This window comes from Salvelinus namaycush, unplaced genomic scaffold, assembly GCF_016432855.1.
Source record: "Salvelinus namaycush isolate Seneca unplaced genomic scaffold, SaNama_1.0 Scaffold28, whole genome shotgun sequence".
Lineage (NCBI taxonomy): Eukaryota > Metazoa > Chordata > Actinopteri > Salmoniformes > Salmonidae > Salvelinus > Salvelinus namaycush.
This window is the reverse complement of record NW_024059674.1, coordinates 401,724-420,673: the sequence shown is the minus strand read 5'-3', so window position 1 is coordinate 420,673 and position 18,950 is coordinate 401,724. Positions and strand designations below refer to the sequence as shown.

The following is an 18,950-nucleotide window of genomic DNA, read 5'->3' as shown; positions in this document are numbered from 1 at the left end:
TTGCACATTTTGTTACGTTACAGCCTCATTTTAAAATTGATTAAATAGTTTTTTCCCCCTCATCAACATTCACACAATAACCCGCAATGACAAAGCAAAAACGGGGCTTTTTTCCCCGGAAATGTCACATTTACATACAGTTGAAGTCGGAAGTTCACATACACCTTAGCCAAATACATTTAAACTAAATTTTTCACAATTCCTGACATTTAATCCTAGTAAAAATTCCCTGTCTTAGGTCAGTTAGGATCACCACTTTATTTTAAGAATGTGAAATGTCAGAATAATAGTAGAGAGAATGATTTACTTCAGCTTTTATTTCTTTCATCACAGTGGGTCAGAAGTTTACATACACTCAATTAGTATTTGGTAGCATTGCCTTTAAATTGTTTAACTTGGGTCAAACGTTTCGAGTAGTCTTCGACAAGCTTCCCACAATAAGTTGGGTGAATTTTGGCCCATTCCTCCTAGGCCTCCTTGCTCGCACACGCTTTTTCAGTTCTGCCCACATATTTTCTATCGGATTGAGGTCAGGGCTTTGTGATGGCCACTCCAATACCTTGACTTTGTTGTCCTGAAGCCATTTTGCCACAACTTTGGAAGTATGTTTGGGGTCATTGTCCATTTGGAAGACCCATTTGCAACCAAGCTATAACTTCCTGACTGAGGTCTTGAGATGTTGCTTCAATATATCCACATAATTTTCCGTCCTCATGATGCCATCTATTTTGTGAAGTGCACCAGTCCCTCCTGCAGCAAAGCAACCCCACAACATGATGCTGCCATCCCCGTGCTTCACGGTTGGGATGGTGTTCTTTGGCTTGCAAGCTTCCCCCTTTTACCGCCAAACATAACGATGGTTATTATGGCCAAACAGTTCTATTTTTGTTTCATCAGACCAGAGGACAGTTCTCCAAAAAGTACAATCTTTGTCCCCATGTGCAATTGCAAACCGTAGTCTGGCTTTTTTATGGCGGTTTTGGAGCAGTGGCTTCTTCCGTGCGCAGCGGCCTTTCAGGTTATGTCGATATAGGACTCGTTTTACTCCTCCAGCATCTTCACAAGGTCATTTGCTGTTGTTCTGGGATTGATTTGTTATTTTTCGCACCAAACTATGTTCATCTCTAGGAGACAGAACGCATCTCCTTCCTGAGCGGTATGATGGCTGCTTGGTCCCATGGTGTTTATACTTGCGTACTATTGTTTGTACAGATGAACGTGGTACCTTAAGGCATTTGGAAATTTCTCACTTTCTTGGCTGATTTCTTGGCTGATTTCTTTTGATTTTCCCATGATGTCAAGCAAAGAGGCACTGAGTTTGAAGGTAGGCCTTTAAATACATCCACAGGTACACCTCCAATTGACTCAAATGATGTCAATTAGCCTATCAGAAGCTTCTAAAGCCATGACATTTTCTGGAATTTTCCAAGCTGTTTAAAGGCACAGTCAACTTAGTGTATGTAAACTTCTGACCCATTGGAATTGTAATACAGTGAATTATAAGTGAAATAATCTGTCTGTAAACAATTGTTGGAAAAATTACTTGTCATGCACAAAGTAGATGTCCTAACTGACTTGCCAAAACTATAGTTTGTTAACAAGAAATTTGTGGAGTGGTTAAAAAACTAGTTTTAATGACTCCAACCTAAGTGTATGTAAACTTCCGACTTCAGCTGTAAGCATTCAGACCCTGTACTCAGTACTTTGTTGAAGCACCTTTGGCAGCGATTACAGCCTCGAGTCTTCTTGGGTATGACACGCCTGTATTTACAGAGTTTCTGCCATTCTTCTCTGCAGATCCTCTCAAGCTCTGTCAGGTTGGAATGGGAGCGTTGCTGCACAGCTATTTGAAGTTCTCTCCAGAGATGATCAATCGTGTTCAATTCCGAGCTCTGGCTGGGCCACTCAAGGACATTCAGAGATGTGTCCCGAAGTCACTCCTGCGTTGTCTTGGCTGTGTGCTTATGGTCGTTGTCCTGTTGGAAGGTGAACCTTTGCCCCGGTCTGAGCGCTCTGGAGTAAGTTTTCATCAAGGATCTCTCTGTTCTTCTTTCCCTCAATCCTGACTAGACTTTCAGTCCCTGCCGCTGAAAAACATCCCCACTGCATGATGCTGCCACCACCATGCTTCACCGTAGGTATGGTGCCCGGTTTCCTCCAGATGTGATGCTTGGCATTCAAGCCAAATAATTCAATCTTGGTTTCATCAGACCAGAGAATATGGTTTCTCATGGTCTGAGTCCTTTAGGTGCCTTTGGGCAAACTCCAAGCGGGCTGTCGTGTGCCTTTTACTGAGGAGTGGCTTCCGTCTGGCCACTCTACCATAAAGGCCTGATTGGTGGAGTGCTGCAAAGATGGTTGTCCATCTGGAAGGTTTGCCCATCTCCACAGAGGAACTCTGGAGCTCTGTCAGAGTGACCATCTGGTTCTTGGTCATCTCCTTGAGGCCCTTCAAGGCCCTTCAACACCGATTGCTCAGTTTGGCCCGGGCGGCCAGCACAAGGAAGAGTCTTGGTGGTTCCAAACTTCTTCCATTTAAGAATCATGGAGGCCACTGTGTTCTTGGGGTCCTTCAATGCTTCAGAAATGTTTTGGTACCCTTCCCCAGATCTGTGCCTCAACACAATCCTGTCTCGGAGCTCTACGGATAATTTGTTCGACCTCATGGCTTGGTTTTTGCTCTGACATGCACTGTCAACTGTGGGACCTTTTATACAGACAGGTGTGTGCCTTTACAAATCATGTCCAGTCAATTGAATTTACCCCAGGTGGACTCCAATCAAGTTGTAAATACATCTCAAGGATGATCAAAGGGTCTGAATACTTATTTAAATAAGATATTTCTGTTTTGTTTTTTTTGCCAACAAAAAAATTGCCAGCGTGTCTAAAAACCTGTTTCAGCTTTGTCGTTGTGGGGTATAGTGTCGTTATGGGGTATAGTGTTGTTGTGTTGTTATTGTGTGGAGATTGATGAGGATTTTTTTATTTAATCCATTTTAGAAAAAGGTTGTAACGTAACAGAATGTGTAAAAAGTCAAGGGGTCTGAGTACTTTCTGAATGCACTGTGCTTCCTGGAAGAACGCTGGTGTACGTTTACAAGAAGCACTCGTTTATTTAGATGTTTATACTCAACAAAGACGGCTAAATATTATGAACGTGTTATCTGTAGTGTTGTGTAGAAACATAAAGAGCCAAGTAAATAATGACTTTGATTGGTCCTTTCATTTGCGATACACAGTAAGCAAATGTCATTGACAGAGTTGCCTCAGGTGTGTTAAAGATACACCTTAGTTACCTGGTATGGAGGAGAGGATAATAGAGATGGCACAGCAGGGTTGGGGTCAATTTCGATACCCTATGAAAGTGACGTGTCATTTTAACTTCTGGGTTCTGGTTTTGTAGGCTAATGGGCTCCAAATTGTCATCTTCAAATTAATTTAAGATATATAGTACCAGGCAAAAGTTTGGACACACCTACTCATTCAAGGGTTTTTCATTATTTTGTACTGTTTTCTACATTGTAGAATAATAGTGAAGACATCAACACTATGAAATAGCACATGGTATCATGTAGTAACCAAAAGTGTTTAACAAATCAATATTTCAACAAAAATATATTTGAGATTCTTCAAAGTAGCCACCCTTTGCCTTGATGACAGCTTTGCACACTCTTGGCATTCTCTCAACCAGCTTCATGAGTAATGCTTTTTTCCCAACAGTCTTGAAGGAGTTCCCACATATGCTGAGCACTTGTTGGCTGCTTTTCCTTCACTCTGTGGTCCAACTCATCCCTAACCATCTCAATTGGGTTGAGGTCAGGTGATTGTGGAGGCCAGGTCATCTGATGCAGCACTCCATCACTCTCCTTCTTGATCAAATAGCCTTTACACAGGCTGGAGGAGTGTTTTGGGTCATTGTCCTGTTGAAAAACAAATGAGAGCCAGTTTCATCATAGCGCTTGATGGTTTTTGCGACTGCATTTGAAGAAACTTTTCAAAGTTATTTACATTTTACGGATTGACTGATCTTCGTGTCTTAAAGTAATGATTGACTGTTGTTTCTCTTTGCTATTTTGAGCTGTTCTTGCCATAATATGGACTTGGTCTTTTACCAAATAGGGCTATCTTCTGTATACCACCCCTACCTTGTCACAACACAACTGATGGGCTCAAACACATTAAGAAGGAAAGAAATTCCACAAATTTACTTTGAACAAGGAACACCTGTTACTTGAAATGCATTCTAGGTGACTACCTAATGAAGCTGGTTGAGAGAATGCCAAGAGTGTTGTCGTGGTAATTTCCTGTATTACTAAATGAAATGCATTCCAGGTGACCAGTGGTGGAAAAAGTACCCAATTGTCATACTTGAGTAAAAGTAACAATACCTTAATAGAAAATGACTCAAGTGAAAGTCAACCAGTAAAATACTACTTGAATAAAAGTCTAAAAGTATTTGATTTTAAATATACTTAAGTATCAAAAGTAGAAGTATAAATAATTTAAACTTCTTGGTATTAAGCAAACCAGATGGGACAATTTTCTTGTTTTTTTGTTTTATTTACAGATGGCCAGGGGCACGCTCCAACACTCAGACATAATTTACAAACGGAACGTGTGTTTAGTGAGTCAGCCAGATCAGAGGCAGTATGGATGACCAGGCATGTTCTCTTGATAAGTGTGTGAATTAGACCATTTCCCTGTCCTGCTAAGCATTCAAAATGTAACGAGTACTTTAGGGTGTCAGGGAAAATGTATAGGTAGTACTTTAAAGTATTTTTACTTAAGTACTTTACACCACTGCTTTACACCACACCACTGCACTGTGAAGCTGGTTGAGAGAATGCCAAGAGTGTGCAAAGCTGTCATCAAGGCAAAGGATGGCTACTTTGAAAAATAAAAAATACATTTTGATTTATTTAACACTTTTTTGATTACTACATGATTCCATATGTGTTATTTCATAGTTTTGATGTCTTCACAAATTCTACAATGTAGAAAATAGAAAGAAACTCTTGAATGAGTAGATGTGTCCAAACTTTTGACTGGTACTGCATAGTAAAATGTATGTGTTTTCATATGAATGTACTTACCATATCGGTTTTCAACTTATTTGATTCCCAAGAAGGAGCACGAAGCCGAAAAGTTACGTTTCATTAGAACTACACACATAAACTACAACTCCCAACAGCTGTATATATCTATCTTTCGAGAGTTTGCAGCAGGGGAGAACAAGCTGCCTTCTCTCATTTAGGATATCAAGGGTACTGAGGGAATGTTTTCAGAAAGTTGGATTCCCCCATTATAATCAATGGGAGTATGGCAAACTTCATGGTCAATATCATTATTTTTTCAGTACACAATGTGACCAATACTTGCTTCTATTTCACCAGAAGTGTTTTTTATTTTACCTTTAACAAGGCAAGTCAGTTAAGAACAAATTCTTATTTTCAATGACGGCCTAGGAACAATGGGTTAACGGCCTTGTTCAGGGGCATAACAACAGATTTTTACCTTGTCAGCTCAGGGATTAGATCTTGCAACCTTTTGGTTACTAGTCCAACGCTCTAACCACTAGGCTACCTGCTGCCCCCAAACAACGTATGTCCTTGAACCGATTATTTTAAAATCACACACATTAGAAGTTATAAGGATAATTTGCAGCCTGCAGTGACCCAGTCGGCCTTCAACTTGAGATACTCAATGGAAGGGAGCAGCACTGAGGCTGCAACTTCACTTCCTGGAGTAGCTCAAACTGCATGTGATGTTTTACTTCCTGGAGTAGCTCAAACTGCATGTGATGTTTTACTTCCTGGAGTAGCTCAAACTGCATGTGATGTTTCACTTCCTGGAGTAGCTCAAACTGCATGTGATGTTTTAATTCCTGGAGTAGCTCAAACTGCATGTGATGTTTTCCTTCCTGGAGTAGCTCAAACTGCATCTGATGTTTCACTTCCTGGAGTAGCTCAAACTGCATGTGATGTATCAATTCCTGGAGTAGCTCAAACTGCATGTGATGTTTCACTTCCTGGAGTAGCTCAAACTGCATGTGATGTTTTACTTCCTGGAGTAGCTCAAGCTGCATGTGATGTTTTACTTCCTGGAGTAGCTCAAGCTGCATGTGATGTTTCACTTGCTGGAGTAGCTCAAACTGCATGTGATGTTTCACTTCCTGGAGTAGCTCAAACTGCATGTGATGTTTGTAATGTTTCACTTCCTGGAGTAGCTCAAGCTGCATGTGATGTTTTACTTCCTGGAGTAGCTCAAACTGCATGTGATGTTTTACTTGCTGGAGTAGCTCAAACTGCATGTGATGTTTCACTTGCTGGAGTAGCTCAAACTGCATGTGATGTTTCACTTCCTGGAGTAGCTCAAACTGCATGTGATGTTTCACTTCCTGGAGTAGCTCAAACTGCATGTGATGTTTCACTTCCTGGAGTAGCTCAAACTGCATGCCCATGTTTCCAAAACCTCCATGTAGCAAGATGGCGACATGCTGAAATGACACTTCCTGATCTTCAAATGCTCCACTGAGACTTCACATAGGAAACAATGGGGTGCTGCCACTGAGACTTCACATAGGAAACAATGGGGTGACGCCACTGAGACTTCACATAGGAAACAATGGGGTGCTGCCACTGAGACTTCACATAGGAAACAATGGGGTGACGCCACTGAGACTTCACATAGGAAACAATGGGGTGACGCCACTGAGACTTCACATAGGAAACAATGGGGTGACGCCACTGAGACTTCACATAGGAAACAATGGGGTGACGCCACAGACTTCACATAGGAAACAATGGGGTGACGCCACTGAGACTTCACATAGGAAACAATGGGGTGACGCCACTGAGACTTCACATAGGAAACAATGGGGTGACGCCACTGAGACTTCACATAGGAAACAATGGGGTGACGCCACTGAGACTTCACATAGGAAACAATGGGGTGACGCCACAGACTTCACATAGGAAACAATGGGGTGACGCCACTGAGACTTCACATAGGAAACAATGGGGTGACGCCACTGAGACTTCACATAGGAAACAATGGGGTGACGCCACTGATGGCTTCGTCCTTATTATATACAGTCTGGTTTGCAGGTCTACAAAAAACTACTGGCTGGAAAGGTTCAGTGAGAAAACCCAGCATGATCTTGTTACCACGCTCCAGCATGGTAACAAGGCTGCAGGAGTTGTAGTTCAAATGTTTTAACTTTAGGAGATGGGTGTTCGTTTCTGAGCGTCAAATATTTTTGATAAAAGGCTACGGTTATGAGCAAATGTATATATCTTAAATGACTGCGTTTTCATGAATTTGATCATATAATCTTGAAGCCCATTCAAGAGATTATGGGACACGACCCAGAAGTAACGTGGAAGTGGCCATCACCAGAGGAAAAGGAAGAAGGGAGTGTCCAACTCGGCGGAAAATCTTTCTCCCTCCAGCAGGTGGCGTTGTTCCGCCCACCAAGCAAGGAGTTTTGTATGGAGGTCAAAGAGAGTGTCGGATTTGTTCAACAACAAAAAATGATTTGCTACCTGAGGTTTATTTGATCTAATAGACGTTTCGTAAAGCTTAAGTTGTTACGAGTGTACTTATATAAGTAGGACACGTGACATCCCCGCATCTTTAAGAAAAAAACACTTTAAATCCGCGTTGTCTCATGATGGCTATGCATATTCATGAATGGGGCATAGCATCTCTCCCCATTGTATAACGGCGGTTGACGTCAACAACCCTCATTGAATATTCAAAACTGGATTACAATAATGAGATGAGATGTATCCACCAATCCAAAGAAAGGATAGACCGAAGCTTGACAGCCCGCCGTGCCGATTTTGTGGACAACGACTCCCAAATGAGAGACATGTCCTGTCAGTATATCCATAATCTTTGCCGTCGCTTTCATAGCGATTTCAATCCAGAAAGTAAATTCCAATGGTCAAATTTCATGGAAGTAAATTCTAAGGCCCACCCACCAAACAGGCTTCAGAAAATGTGTTTCATGGTCCAGGAAGCGGAACCGAAAAATTAAGACCATTAATTGATTGTATTAAGAGTAAGAATTTGTGATCTACATGTTGTAAATGTTGTTACTACTCGTTGCTTTTCTCCAATAGCGATGCGTGAGAAGGGTTGGCTACCCCTCGTCAGAAGTATATTACTAGGATTTACAATACATTTACATTTACATTTTAGTCATTTAGCAGACGCTCTTATCCAGAGCGACTTACAGTAGAGTGCATACATTTTATTACATTTACATTTTAGTCATTTAGCAGACGCTCTTATCCAGAGCGACTTACAGTAGAGTGCATACATTTTATTACATTTACATACTGAGACAAGGATATCCCTACCGGCCAAACCCTCCCTAACCCGGACGACGCTATGCCAATTGTGCGTCGCCCCACGGACCTCCCGGTTGCGGCCGGCTGCGACAGAGCCTGGGCGTGAACCCAGAGACTCTGGTGGCGCAGCTAGCACTGCGATGCAGTGCCCTAGACCACTGCGCCACCCGGGAGGCCTTCAAAACTGCAAAAAATTTTGGTACCCTTCCCCAGATCTGTGCCTCGACACAATCCTGTCTCGGAGCTCCAAGGACAATTCCTTCGACCTCATGGCTTGGTTTTTGCTCTGACATGAACTGTCAACTGTGGGACCTTATATAGACAGGTGTGTGCCTTTCCAAATCATGTCCAATCAACTGAATTTACCACAAGTGGACCCCAATCAAATTGTACAAACATATCAAGGATTTTCAATTGAAACAGGATACACCTGAGCTCAATTTCGGGTCTCATAGCAAAGGGTCTGAATACTTATGTAAATAAGGTATTTCTGTGGTTTTTTTTTAATACATTTGCAAAAATTCTAAGAACCTGTTTTCACTTTGTCATTATGGGGTATTTTGACGTCATTATGGGGTATTGTGATGTCATTATGTACAATACACTACTAATAATAATTTATTAAACTTCTATAGGGTTTTTCATAGAATACCAAAACGCTTCAAAAACAACAACAACAAAAACGACAAGCAATATATCATGACAGGTCGACGAATAGAGACCAAGTCTTTGAACGCTGTATCCTCGGAAGAGGAGAGGGTCAGTTCATGGTTTGAGCGGAGGGAGTGGTCAGAGGATGGTAGATGACGGTGATGGAATCTGCTGATAATCTTGTAGAGGGCAAGTCGGGGAAGCAGCCTGAGTCATGTAGCCACTGGACTTCTCCTCTTCCACTCTGTGTATTATCCATTGAGGTGATGCCTCAGGAGCTCTGCATATGAAATATCAATAACAGTCAACTCAGTATTATTAAAATAACATTATTTGGATTAAGAAATTAAAGTATACATTTTGTAAAACACCACTGCAATGTGCTCCTGAACTGGTGGTGGCGGTATAGCAGAGTCCACAGTAGAAGATAATCCTAACCGGAAGTTCGACCGGAAGCAGAAAGACACTGATGTAGCTAGCCAGCAGTCTGGATTAGCTGTCCACGTAATTTTGTGGAAAATTCGTCAAATATCACAATGATACGGTTGAAAAATATGCTGTGACGTTGCCAAACTCGAACTGTAAACACGGAGCAGGCAATATTTCCAACTACTATTTTTATAGTTTTGTAATCGGGTTTAGCAAAGCAGTTAGCTAGCTTCCTGGCTGCCGTTAGCCTAGCTAACTAACCTTTGTCAAATTGTAATGGCAAGTGCTACTAGTAGCGAGGCTATTTAATTCGCTAGCTAACTAGCTAACGTGACCTCGTGGTGAACATTTAATTTCAGAGGAAGGACGTGGACGATTTCAGAAATTCATTTTCCGCTACAGCATTTAGCTAGCTGCTTCAACCATTCCTGAAGGATTCAAGATGGATGAGGTGAGAACCATGACTTTGGTTGCTAGCAAACGAAACGTTCTCTAGCTAGCTAGCTAGTTGCGTCCCGTTTCTCCACCCTTTTCCCAAAGTGTACACTCCCAGATTTAAAACAAGCATCGGATTGGTGTTAGCACAATATTAGTGGTTGGATGGAGATAGCTAGCGTTAGCTATCAGTAGCGGGGATTGATCTTGTGTAAACCAAGTACACTTCGGCAGAATAGTAGCTAGCCTTTAGCATTCTCCACTCTTCTCCCGACATATCCTTGGCTTACACACGAACACGACCAATCCCCCCTGTGCTGAGCGATTAGTTATTTTTGAGGTCTGTTAGATTCAGAAAAATAAAAACTTTTCGTTTTCGATTATTGGGGTTGAATGCACGCTCAGCACAGCAACTATTAATAAAAGTCCCATGATGGTAGTGAATGCCAATTACAGCGTTTCACCTATTAACCCTTAATTTACTCTAATAAAATATTTCAGTTAATATATATTACATTTGTTTTATTTTATGACTTTCATTTCATGCCAAGTCATCTCATCAGAGCTGCTGCCTGACAATCACTTTTGTATTAATTTAAAGTAAATAAGGCATACTTTAATGACTGCTGAATAGGGAAAGGGGATACCTAGTCAGTTGTACAACTGAATGCCTTAACTGAAATGTGTCTTCTACATTTAACCCAAACCATCTGAATCAGAGAGGTACTGGGGGGCTGCCTTAATCAACATCCACCATGTCAGGGGCAGAAAGACAGATTTTTTTCCCCTTGTCAGCTCAGGGATTCCATTCAGCAACCTTTCGGTTACTGGCCCAAAGCTCTAACAACAAGGCTACCTGCCTCCCCATGCAACTATCAATCACTTAGATCATGTATTTTCAGGTAGCGATACCTCTCAAATCATGCTGTAGCAGGCATAAAAGAAACACAGACCAGACAAATAGATGCACAATAGATTATGGTCATTGTAGTTAGTTTAGCGCATAAAACGTAATTATGTGGAATATTCGCTTGTTGGAAACTTCAACTCCCTACTACATCTCACAGTTCAGGCTGGATCTGGTGTATCTCTAGAGAAACTGCAATGTGCCCATTGAGCTCACAGAAAGAAATTAAACGTTGGTCAATTAGTTGTTTAAAAAATGAAGAATAACATACATTTTGGTGAATTGCTCAGTACTAGTGGAATGCCTTGTTATTGCTGTTGGTTGGTCTACAGATCTCTCCCTGACCTAACTAGGTTACTAAACTCAACTCCATGGTGAAGGAAGTTTCTGATGAACTCCACCAACGGAGTTGAGCAGAGACCGGGCTTTTTGGAATTCAGCTCCGATGCCCTGAACCAGATCTAACCGGTCTCTGATTGTGTTGGTAGGAGTATAGAGATGTCTAAAGATGGCAGCGTTGTATCTGTCTCATTAAGGTGTCTCTGAGCGCACGGGCAGCACCATTGAGGCCATCTCCATTTTGAAGTAGTCCAATTTACTACTACTTGTATGAGTTGGTAAACAAACTGAAAGGGTGCGTACTGTGTGTTATTTAAACAGTTATAAAGCCACGTTTGGCCTGCTGTTATGGTATGTTTGCTCATGAGTATAATTCATTGGCAGGTCCCTCCTGCCTACCTGGATGGAATTATGTGATCCTTCTTTAAACCATAGGAAGTCCCACACAGTTGACTACTTTCATATTGTAAAATCAATCAAATGTATTTATAAAGCCCTTTTTACACCAGCCGATGATGTCACGAAGTGCTGTACAGAAACCCAGCCTAAAACCCCAAACAGCAAGCAATGCAGATGTAGAAGCACGGTGGCTAGGAACAACTCCCTAGAACAGCAGGAACCACGGAAGAAACGTGGAGAGAAGTCACCAGGCCAGGTAGTCCTGAGGCATGGTCCTAGGGCTCAGGTCCTCCGAGAGAAGAAATTCAGAGAGAATTAGAGGGAGCGTGCTTAAATTCACACAGGACACCGGATAAGACAGGAGAATTACACCAGACTGACCCTAGCACGTAGACTATTACAGCATAAATACTGTAGGCTGAGACAGGAGGTGTCGGGAGACACTGTGGCCCTGTTCGACGATACCCCCCGGACAGGGCCAACCAGGCAGGATATAACCCCGCCCACTTTGCCAAAGCACAGCCCCCACACCACTAGAGGGATATCTTCAAACCACCAATTTACTACCCTGAGACAAGGCAGAGTATAGCCCACAAAGATCTCCCCCACGGGAAACAAACCAGAGGGGGCGCCAACCCGGACAGGAAGATCACGTCAGTGACTCAACCCACTCAAGTGACGCACCCCTCCTAGGGATAACATGGAAGAGCACCAGTGACTCAGCCCCCGTAATAGGGTTAGAGGCAGAGAATCCCAGTGAAGAGAGGGGAACTGGCCAGGCAGAGACGGCAAGGGCGGTTCGTGGCTCCAGTGCCTTTCCGTTCACCTTCACACCCCTGGGCCAGACTACACTCAATCATAGGACCTACTGAAGAGATGAGTCTTCAGTAAAGACTTAAAGGTTGAGACCGAGTCTGCGTCTCTCACATGGGTAGGCAGACCATTCCATAAAAATGGAGCTCTATAGGAGAAAGCCCTGCCTCCAGCTGTTCTAGGGACAATAAGAAATATAAATTCTAGGGACAATAATGAGGCTTGTGACCGTAGCGTACGTGTACGTATGTACGGCAGGACCAAGTCAGAAAGATAGGTAGGAGCAAGCCGATGTAATGCTTTGTAGGTTAACAGTAAAACCTTGTAATCAGCCCTTGCCTTACCAGGAAGCCAGTGTAGAGAGGCTAGCACTAGAGTATTATGATCAAACTTTTGGGTTCTAGTCAATATTCTTGCAGCCGTGTTTAGCACTAACTGAAGTTCATTTCGTGCTTTATCCGGGTAGCCAGAAAGTAGAGCATTGCAGTAGTCTAATCTAGAAGTGACAAAAGCATGGATACATTTTCCTGCATCATTTTTGGACAGAACGTTTCTGATTTTTGCAGTGTTACGTAGATGGAAAAAAGCTGTCCTTGAAACAGTCTTGATATGTTCGTCAAAAGAGAGATCAGGGTCCAGAGTAACGCCGAGGTCCTTCAGTTTTATTTGAGACGACTGTACAACCATCAAGATTAATTGTCAGATCCAACAGAAGATTTCTTTGTTTCTTGGGACAGAGAACTAGCATCTCTGTTTTGTTCACGTTTAAAAGTAAACCATTTGCCGCCATCGACTTATGTCTGAAACACAGGCTTCCAGGGAGAGCAATTTTGGTTCTTCACCATGTTTCATCAAAATGTACAGCTGTGTGTCGTCTGCATAGCAGTGAAAGTTAACATTATGTTTCCGAATGACATCACCAAGAGGTAAAATATATAGTGAAAACAATAGTGGTCCTAAAACCGAACCTTGAGGAACACCAACATTTACAGTTGATTTGTCAGAGGACAAACCATCCACAGAGACAAACTATCTTTCCGACAGATAAGCTCTAAACCAGGCCAGAATTTTTCCGTGGAGACCAATTTGTGCTTCCAATCTTTCCAAAAGAATGTGATCGATAGGCTGATCGACAAGCAGTGAGGGCTCTTCGATACAGTACAGTCTTTCCAAGCTAATCGGAAGACTTCCAGTTTGGTGTAGGGCCATTTCGTTCCAATTTTCTGGAAGCTTGCTTCAGGGCTCGGGTATTTTTTGTATACCAGGCAGCCATGTTTCAGGCCAATCACATCAAGATTATGATCAATGATTAGTTAATTGACTATAACTGCCTTGGAATTGAGGGATCTAACATTAAGTAGCCTATTTTGAGATGTGAGATATCACGATCTCTTTAAATAATGACAGGAATGGAGGTCTTTATTCCAGTGAGATTTCTAAGGTGAACACCGCGATGTTTAGTTTTTCCCAACCTAGATCGAGGCACAGACACCGTCTCAATGAGGATAGCTGATCTGACTACACTGACTGTGCTAGTGGCAGACTCCACTAAGCTGTCAGGCTGGCTAACAGGGGCATTGTGCATTCGATCAGTTGACTTCACTCTGACTAATGTATACTTCTCGCCTGTGACGTCACGTGTCTCTCCGGTAGCGAGTTACAATGCCAGATTAACTTCAAGCAAAACGTTAGGACATGTAGCTGGCTTCATTCTTTCTGTGGCCGTGCATCATCTTTACAAGAAATACATTGCTCTTTCTAATGAAAGCTATTTTACTGAATGTGGCTGCAAGCCAAATAGCACTTCTGTTGTCATCTGCTATAAATGACTCTACTTTCTGCAGGATGTTTTGCATTCATTTATTTTGTGTGATTAAAAACTGTAGTTGCACCTGATCACTCTATTGAAGCAAAAAAAACACTGCTGCCTTTAAAACACAGGTTAAATGGTTTAAAACACCTATTGTTTTAGGTCTGCATTTTTAAAAGGCAGTTTTCTGAAGGTTAACGCTAACCCCTGACAATGACAATGTCCCCCCCATCCACGGTGCGCGTGTGGCTACTGAATGAAATGCATCATCAAGTGACCTGATGAGGCTGCAGATTGGACAGCACAAAGCAGCAAGGATTGTTTTTCAGGTGGAGATGTGTGATTCTTCGGGTGGTCATTCACAATGCTCTCGGGTGGTCATTCACAATGCTCTCGGGTTGTCATTCACAATGCTCTCGGGTGGTCATTCACAATGCTCTCGGGTTGTCATTCACAATGCTCTCGGGTGGTCATTCACAATGCTCTCGGGTTGTCATTCACAATGCTCTCGGGTGGTCATTCACAATGCTCTCGGGTTGTCATTCACAATGCCCTCGGGTTGTCATTCACAATGCCCTCGGGTTGTCATTCACAATGCCCTCGGGTTGTCATTCACAATGCTCTCGGGTTGTCATTCACAATGCTCTCGGGTGGTCATTCACAATGCTCTCGGGTGGTCATTCACAATGCTCTCGGGTGGTCATTCACATTGCTCTCGGGGGGTCATTCACAATGCTCTCGGGGGGTCATTCACAATGCTCTCGGGTGGTCATTCACAATGCCCTCGGGTTGTCATTCACAATGCTCTCGGGTTGTCATTCACAATGCTCTCGGGTGGTCATTCACAATGCTCTCGGGTGGTCATTCACAATGCTCTCGGGGTGGTCATTCACAATGCTCTCGGGTGGTCATTCACAATGCTCTCGGGTTGTCATTCACAATGCTCTCGGGTTGTCATTCACAATGCTCTCGGGGGGTCATTCACAATGCTCTCGGGTTGTCATTCACAATGCTCTCGGGGGGTCATCAATCAACAAGATAATTGAGAGAAGAGAAAAAAACATTGCTTATTTTATTTCACAATGTTACACCATTTAAAACGGCCCAACTCCATTCATAACAGTATTGAGTTGATAAGAGACAGACATTAAATCAATACTTCGAATAGATTGTCCACCATCTTATCTTATCCCGGCAGAAAAGAGAAACGGGAAAAACAACATTTAGATTCAGAAATTGAATAATTTATCTGAGCAAACCAGAAACCTTTTTAAACATATAAATTCATACAATATTTTAGAACCACTTAAATATAACATGTGAAGGTTGTGCAGGACTGTGGTAGATGAGGGAACCTGTCTGTCCAGAGGGTATTTATCTGGTCAATATGGCAGTGTATTACGTCTGCTGTTTGGAACTGTGTGCTGTATGTGGACGTGGGATTGGTTTATAAATTGTATTTTAATGTTTAAGGACTCTTGGAGATTAGTCCAAATGAGGACTAAAAGAGATCCTAATAAAGTGGTTTGATGAGCATGAAAACGATGTAAACCACATGCCATGGCCGTCTCAGTGACCACGATGTAAACCACATGCCATGGCCGTCTCAGTGACCACGATGTAAACCACATGCCATGGCCGTCTCAGTGACCACGATGTAAACCACATGCCATGGCCGTCTCAGTGACCACGATGTAAACCACATGCCATGGCCGTCTCAGTGACCACGATATAAACCACATGCCATGGCCGTCTCAGTGACCACGATGTAAACCACATGCCATGGCCGTCTGTCACCACGATGTAAACCACATGCCATGGCTGTCTGTCACCACGATGTAAACCACATGCCATGGCTGTCTCAGTGACCACGATGTAAACCACATGCCATGGCTGTCTGTCACCACGATGTAAACCACATGCCATGGCTGTCTGTCACCACAATGTAAACCACATGCCATGGCCGTCTCAGTGACCACGTTGTAAACCACATGCCATGGCTGTCTGTCACCACGATGTAAACCACATGCCATGGCTGTCTGTCACCACGATGTAAACCACATGCCATGGCTGTCTGTCACCACGATGTAAACCACATGCCATGGCCGTCTGTCACCACGATGTAAACCACATGCCATGACTGTCTGTCACCACGATGTAAACCACATGCTATGGCTGTCTGTCACCACGATGTAAACCACATGCCATGGCCGTCTCAGTGACCACGATGTAAACCACATGCCATGGCCGTCTGTCACCACGATGTAAACCACATGCCATGGCTGTCTGTCACCACGATGTAAACCACATGCCATGACCGTCTGTGACCACGATGTAAACCACATGCCATGGCTGTCTGTGACCACGATGTAAACCACATGCCATGGCTGTCTGTGACCACGATGTAAACCACATGCCATGGCTGTCACCACGATGTAAACCACATGCCATGGCTGTCTCAGTGACCACGATGTAAACCACATGCCATGGCCGTCTGTCACCACGATGTAAACCACATGCCATGGCCGTCTCGGTGACCACGATGTAAACCACATGCCATGGCCGTCTGTCACCACGATGTAAACCACATGCCATGGTTGTCTCAGTGACCACGATGTAAACCACATGCCATGGCTGTCTCGGTCACCACGATGTAAACCACATGCCATGGCCGTCTCAGTGACCACAATGTAAACCACATGCCATGGCCGTCTCAGTGACCACGATGTAAACCACATGCCATGGCTGTCTGTCACCACGATGTAAACCACACGCCATGGCCGTCTCGGTGACCACGATGTAAACCACATGCCATGGCCGTCTCAGTGACCATGATGTAAACCACATGCCATGGCCGTCTGTCACCACGATGTAAACCACATGCCATGGCCGTCTCAGTGACCACGATGTAAACCACATGCAATGGCCGTCTCAGTGACCACGATGTAAACCACATGCCATGGCCGTCTCAGTGACCACGATGTAAACCACACGCCATGGCTGTCTGTCACCACGATGTAAACCATATGCCATAGCCGTCTGTCACCACGATGTAAACCACATGCCATGGCCGTCTCAGTGACCACGATGTAAACCACATGCCATGGCCGTCGCAGTCACCACGATATAAACCACATGCCATGGCTGTCTCAGTCACCACGATGTAAACCACATGCCATGGTTGTCTGTCACCACGATGTAAACCACACGCCATGGCCGTCTCGGTGACCACGATGTAAACCACATGCCATGGCCGTCTGTCACCACGATGTAAACCACATGCCATGGCTGTCTGTCACCACGATGTAAACCACATGCCATGGCCGTCTCAGTGACCACGATGTAAACCACATGCCATGACTGTCTCAGTGACCACGATGTAAACCACATGCCATGGCTGTCTGTCACCACGATGTAAACCACATGCCATGGCCGTCTGTCACCACGATGTAAACCACATGCCATGGGCCGTCTCAGTGACCACGATGTAAACCACATGCCATGACCGTCTCAGTGACCACGGTGTAAACCACATGCCATGGCCGTCTCGGTCACCACGATGTAAACCACATGCCATGACCGTCTCAGTGACCACGGTGTAAACCACATGCCATGGCTGTCTCAGTGACCACGATGTAAACCACATGCCATGGCCGTCTCGGTGACCACGATGTAAACCCAATTGAACTCTTATGGGAGATTCTGGAGCAGCACCTGAGACAGTGTTTTCCCACCACCCATCACCATCAACAAAATACCAAATGATGGAATTTCTTGTGGAAGAAGGGTGTCGCATCCCTCCAATAGAGTTCCAGACACTTGTAGAATCTACGCCAAGGTGCAGTGAAGCTGTTCTGATGGCTCGTGGTGGCCCAGCGCCCTATTAAGACACTTCATGTTGGTGTTTTCTCATATATACATTCGCTGTAGTAGCTGTATCTATATTAAGACACCTTTATATTGGTGTTTCCTTTATTCTGGCAGTTACCTGTAGCTCTACATTCGCTGTAGTAGCTGTATCTATATTAAGACACCTTATATTGGTGTTTCCTTTATTCTGGCAGTTACCTGTAGCTCTACATTCGCTGTAGTAGCTGTATCTATATTAAGACACCTTTATATTGGTGTTTCCTTTATTCTGGCAGTTACCTGTAGCTCTACATTCGCTGTAGTAGCTGTATCAACATTAAGACACCTTTATATGTGTTTCCTTTATTCTGGCAGTTACCTGTAGCTCTACATTCGCTGTAGTAGCTGTATCTATATTAAGACGTGCAACATGCAGGCACAGTTACAAGCCTGCTGGAGTTTGCGGCAGGCGGACGAGCAATATCCACCGTCGTAATACGGATGAAGCTGGCTAGCTTTATAACAGCCTGAGTAGATCTAGCTTGCTTCGTAGTGTAACACTCAGGGAACGTCATCTTATGAGAGGAGTGAGCCGACATGGCAATACTTTGTAATCGTATCCGTAAATTGACAGTTGATTAACAGATGATACTCGTGATCGGGGGCAAAACGGATGTGTTTTAATATTGCTATGAAAATGTTGGCAAAATCTCCCTGCACATTTATCGACCCAAAAAAGCTGCAGATTAGGAGCAGCGCGCGGAGGGGGGGGGTGTATCTGTGTCCTTAGTAAATTAGCTGTCACTCAGTCAGAGTTTTCCCTACCCTCGCCCCGCTTCTTAGATATGCACATTGATAGCGTCATAGCACGTTTACTCGCCTGTTGATGTATCATAGTAGCAGGCTAACAGGAGGCAGGAGCAATCGGAATGACAAGACCCAAACATTGTGACGAAAAGAC

General features: G+C 43.6%; 1 protein-coding gene across 2 annotated transcripts in view; it reads left to right on the top strand.

The window, feature by feature from the left end:
• The first annotated feature begins 9,478 nt into the window (after positions 1-9,478).
• Positions 9,479-18,950, top strand: part of LOC120039556 (zinc finger protein 721-like) — a 31,530-nt gene continuing 22,058 nt past the window's right edge. For both annotated transcript variants that reach the window (XM_038984969.1, XM_038984968.1), the window contains exon 1: positions 9,479-9,888. In XM_038984969.1, the coding sequence (XP_038840897.1) occupies positions 9,880-9,888 (9 nt within the window). In that variant the 5' untranslated portion in view covers positions 9,479-9,879. The remainder of the gene's footprint in view (positions 9,889-18,950) is intronic.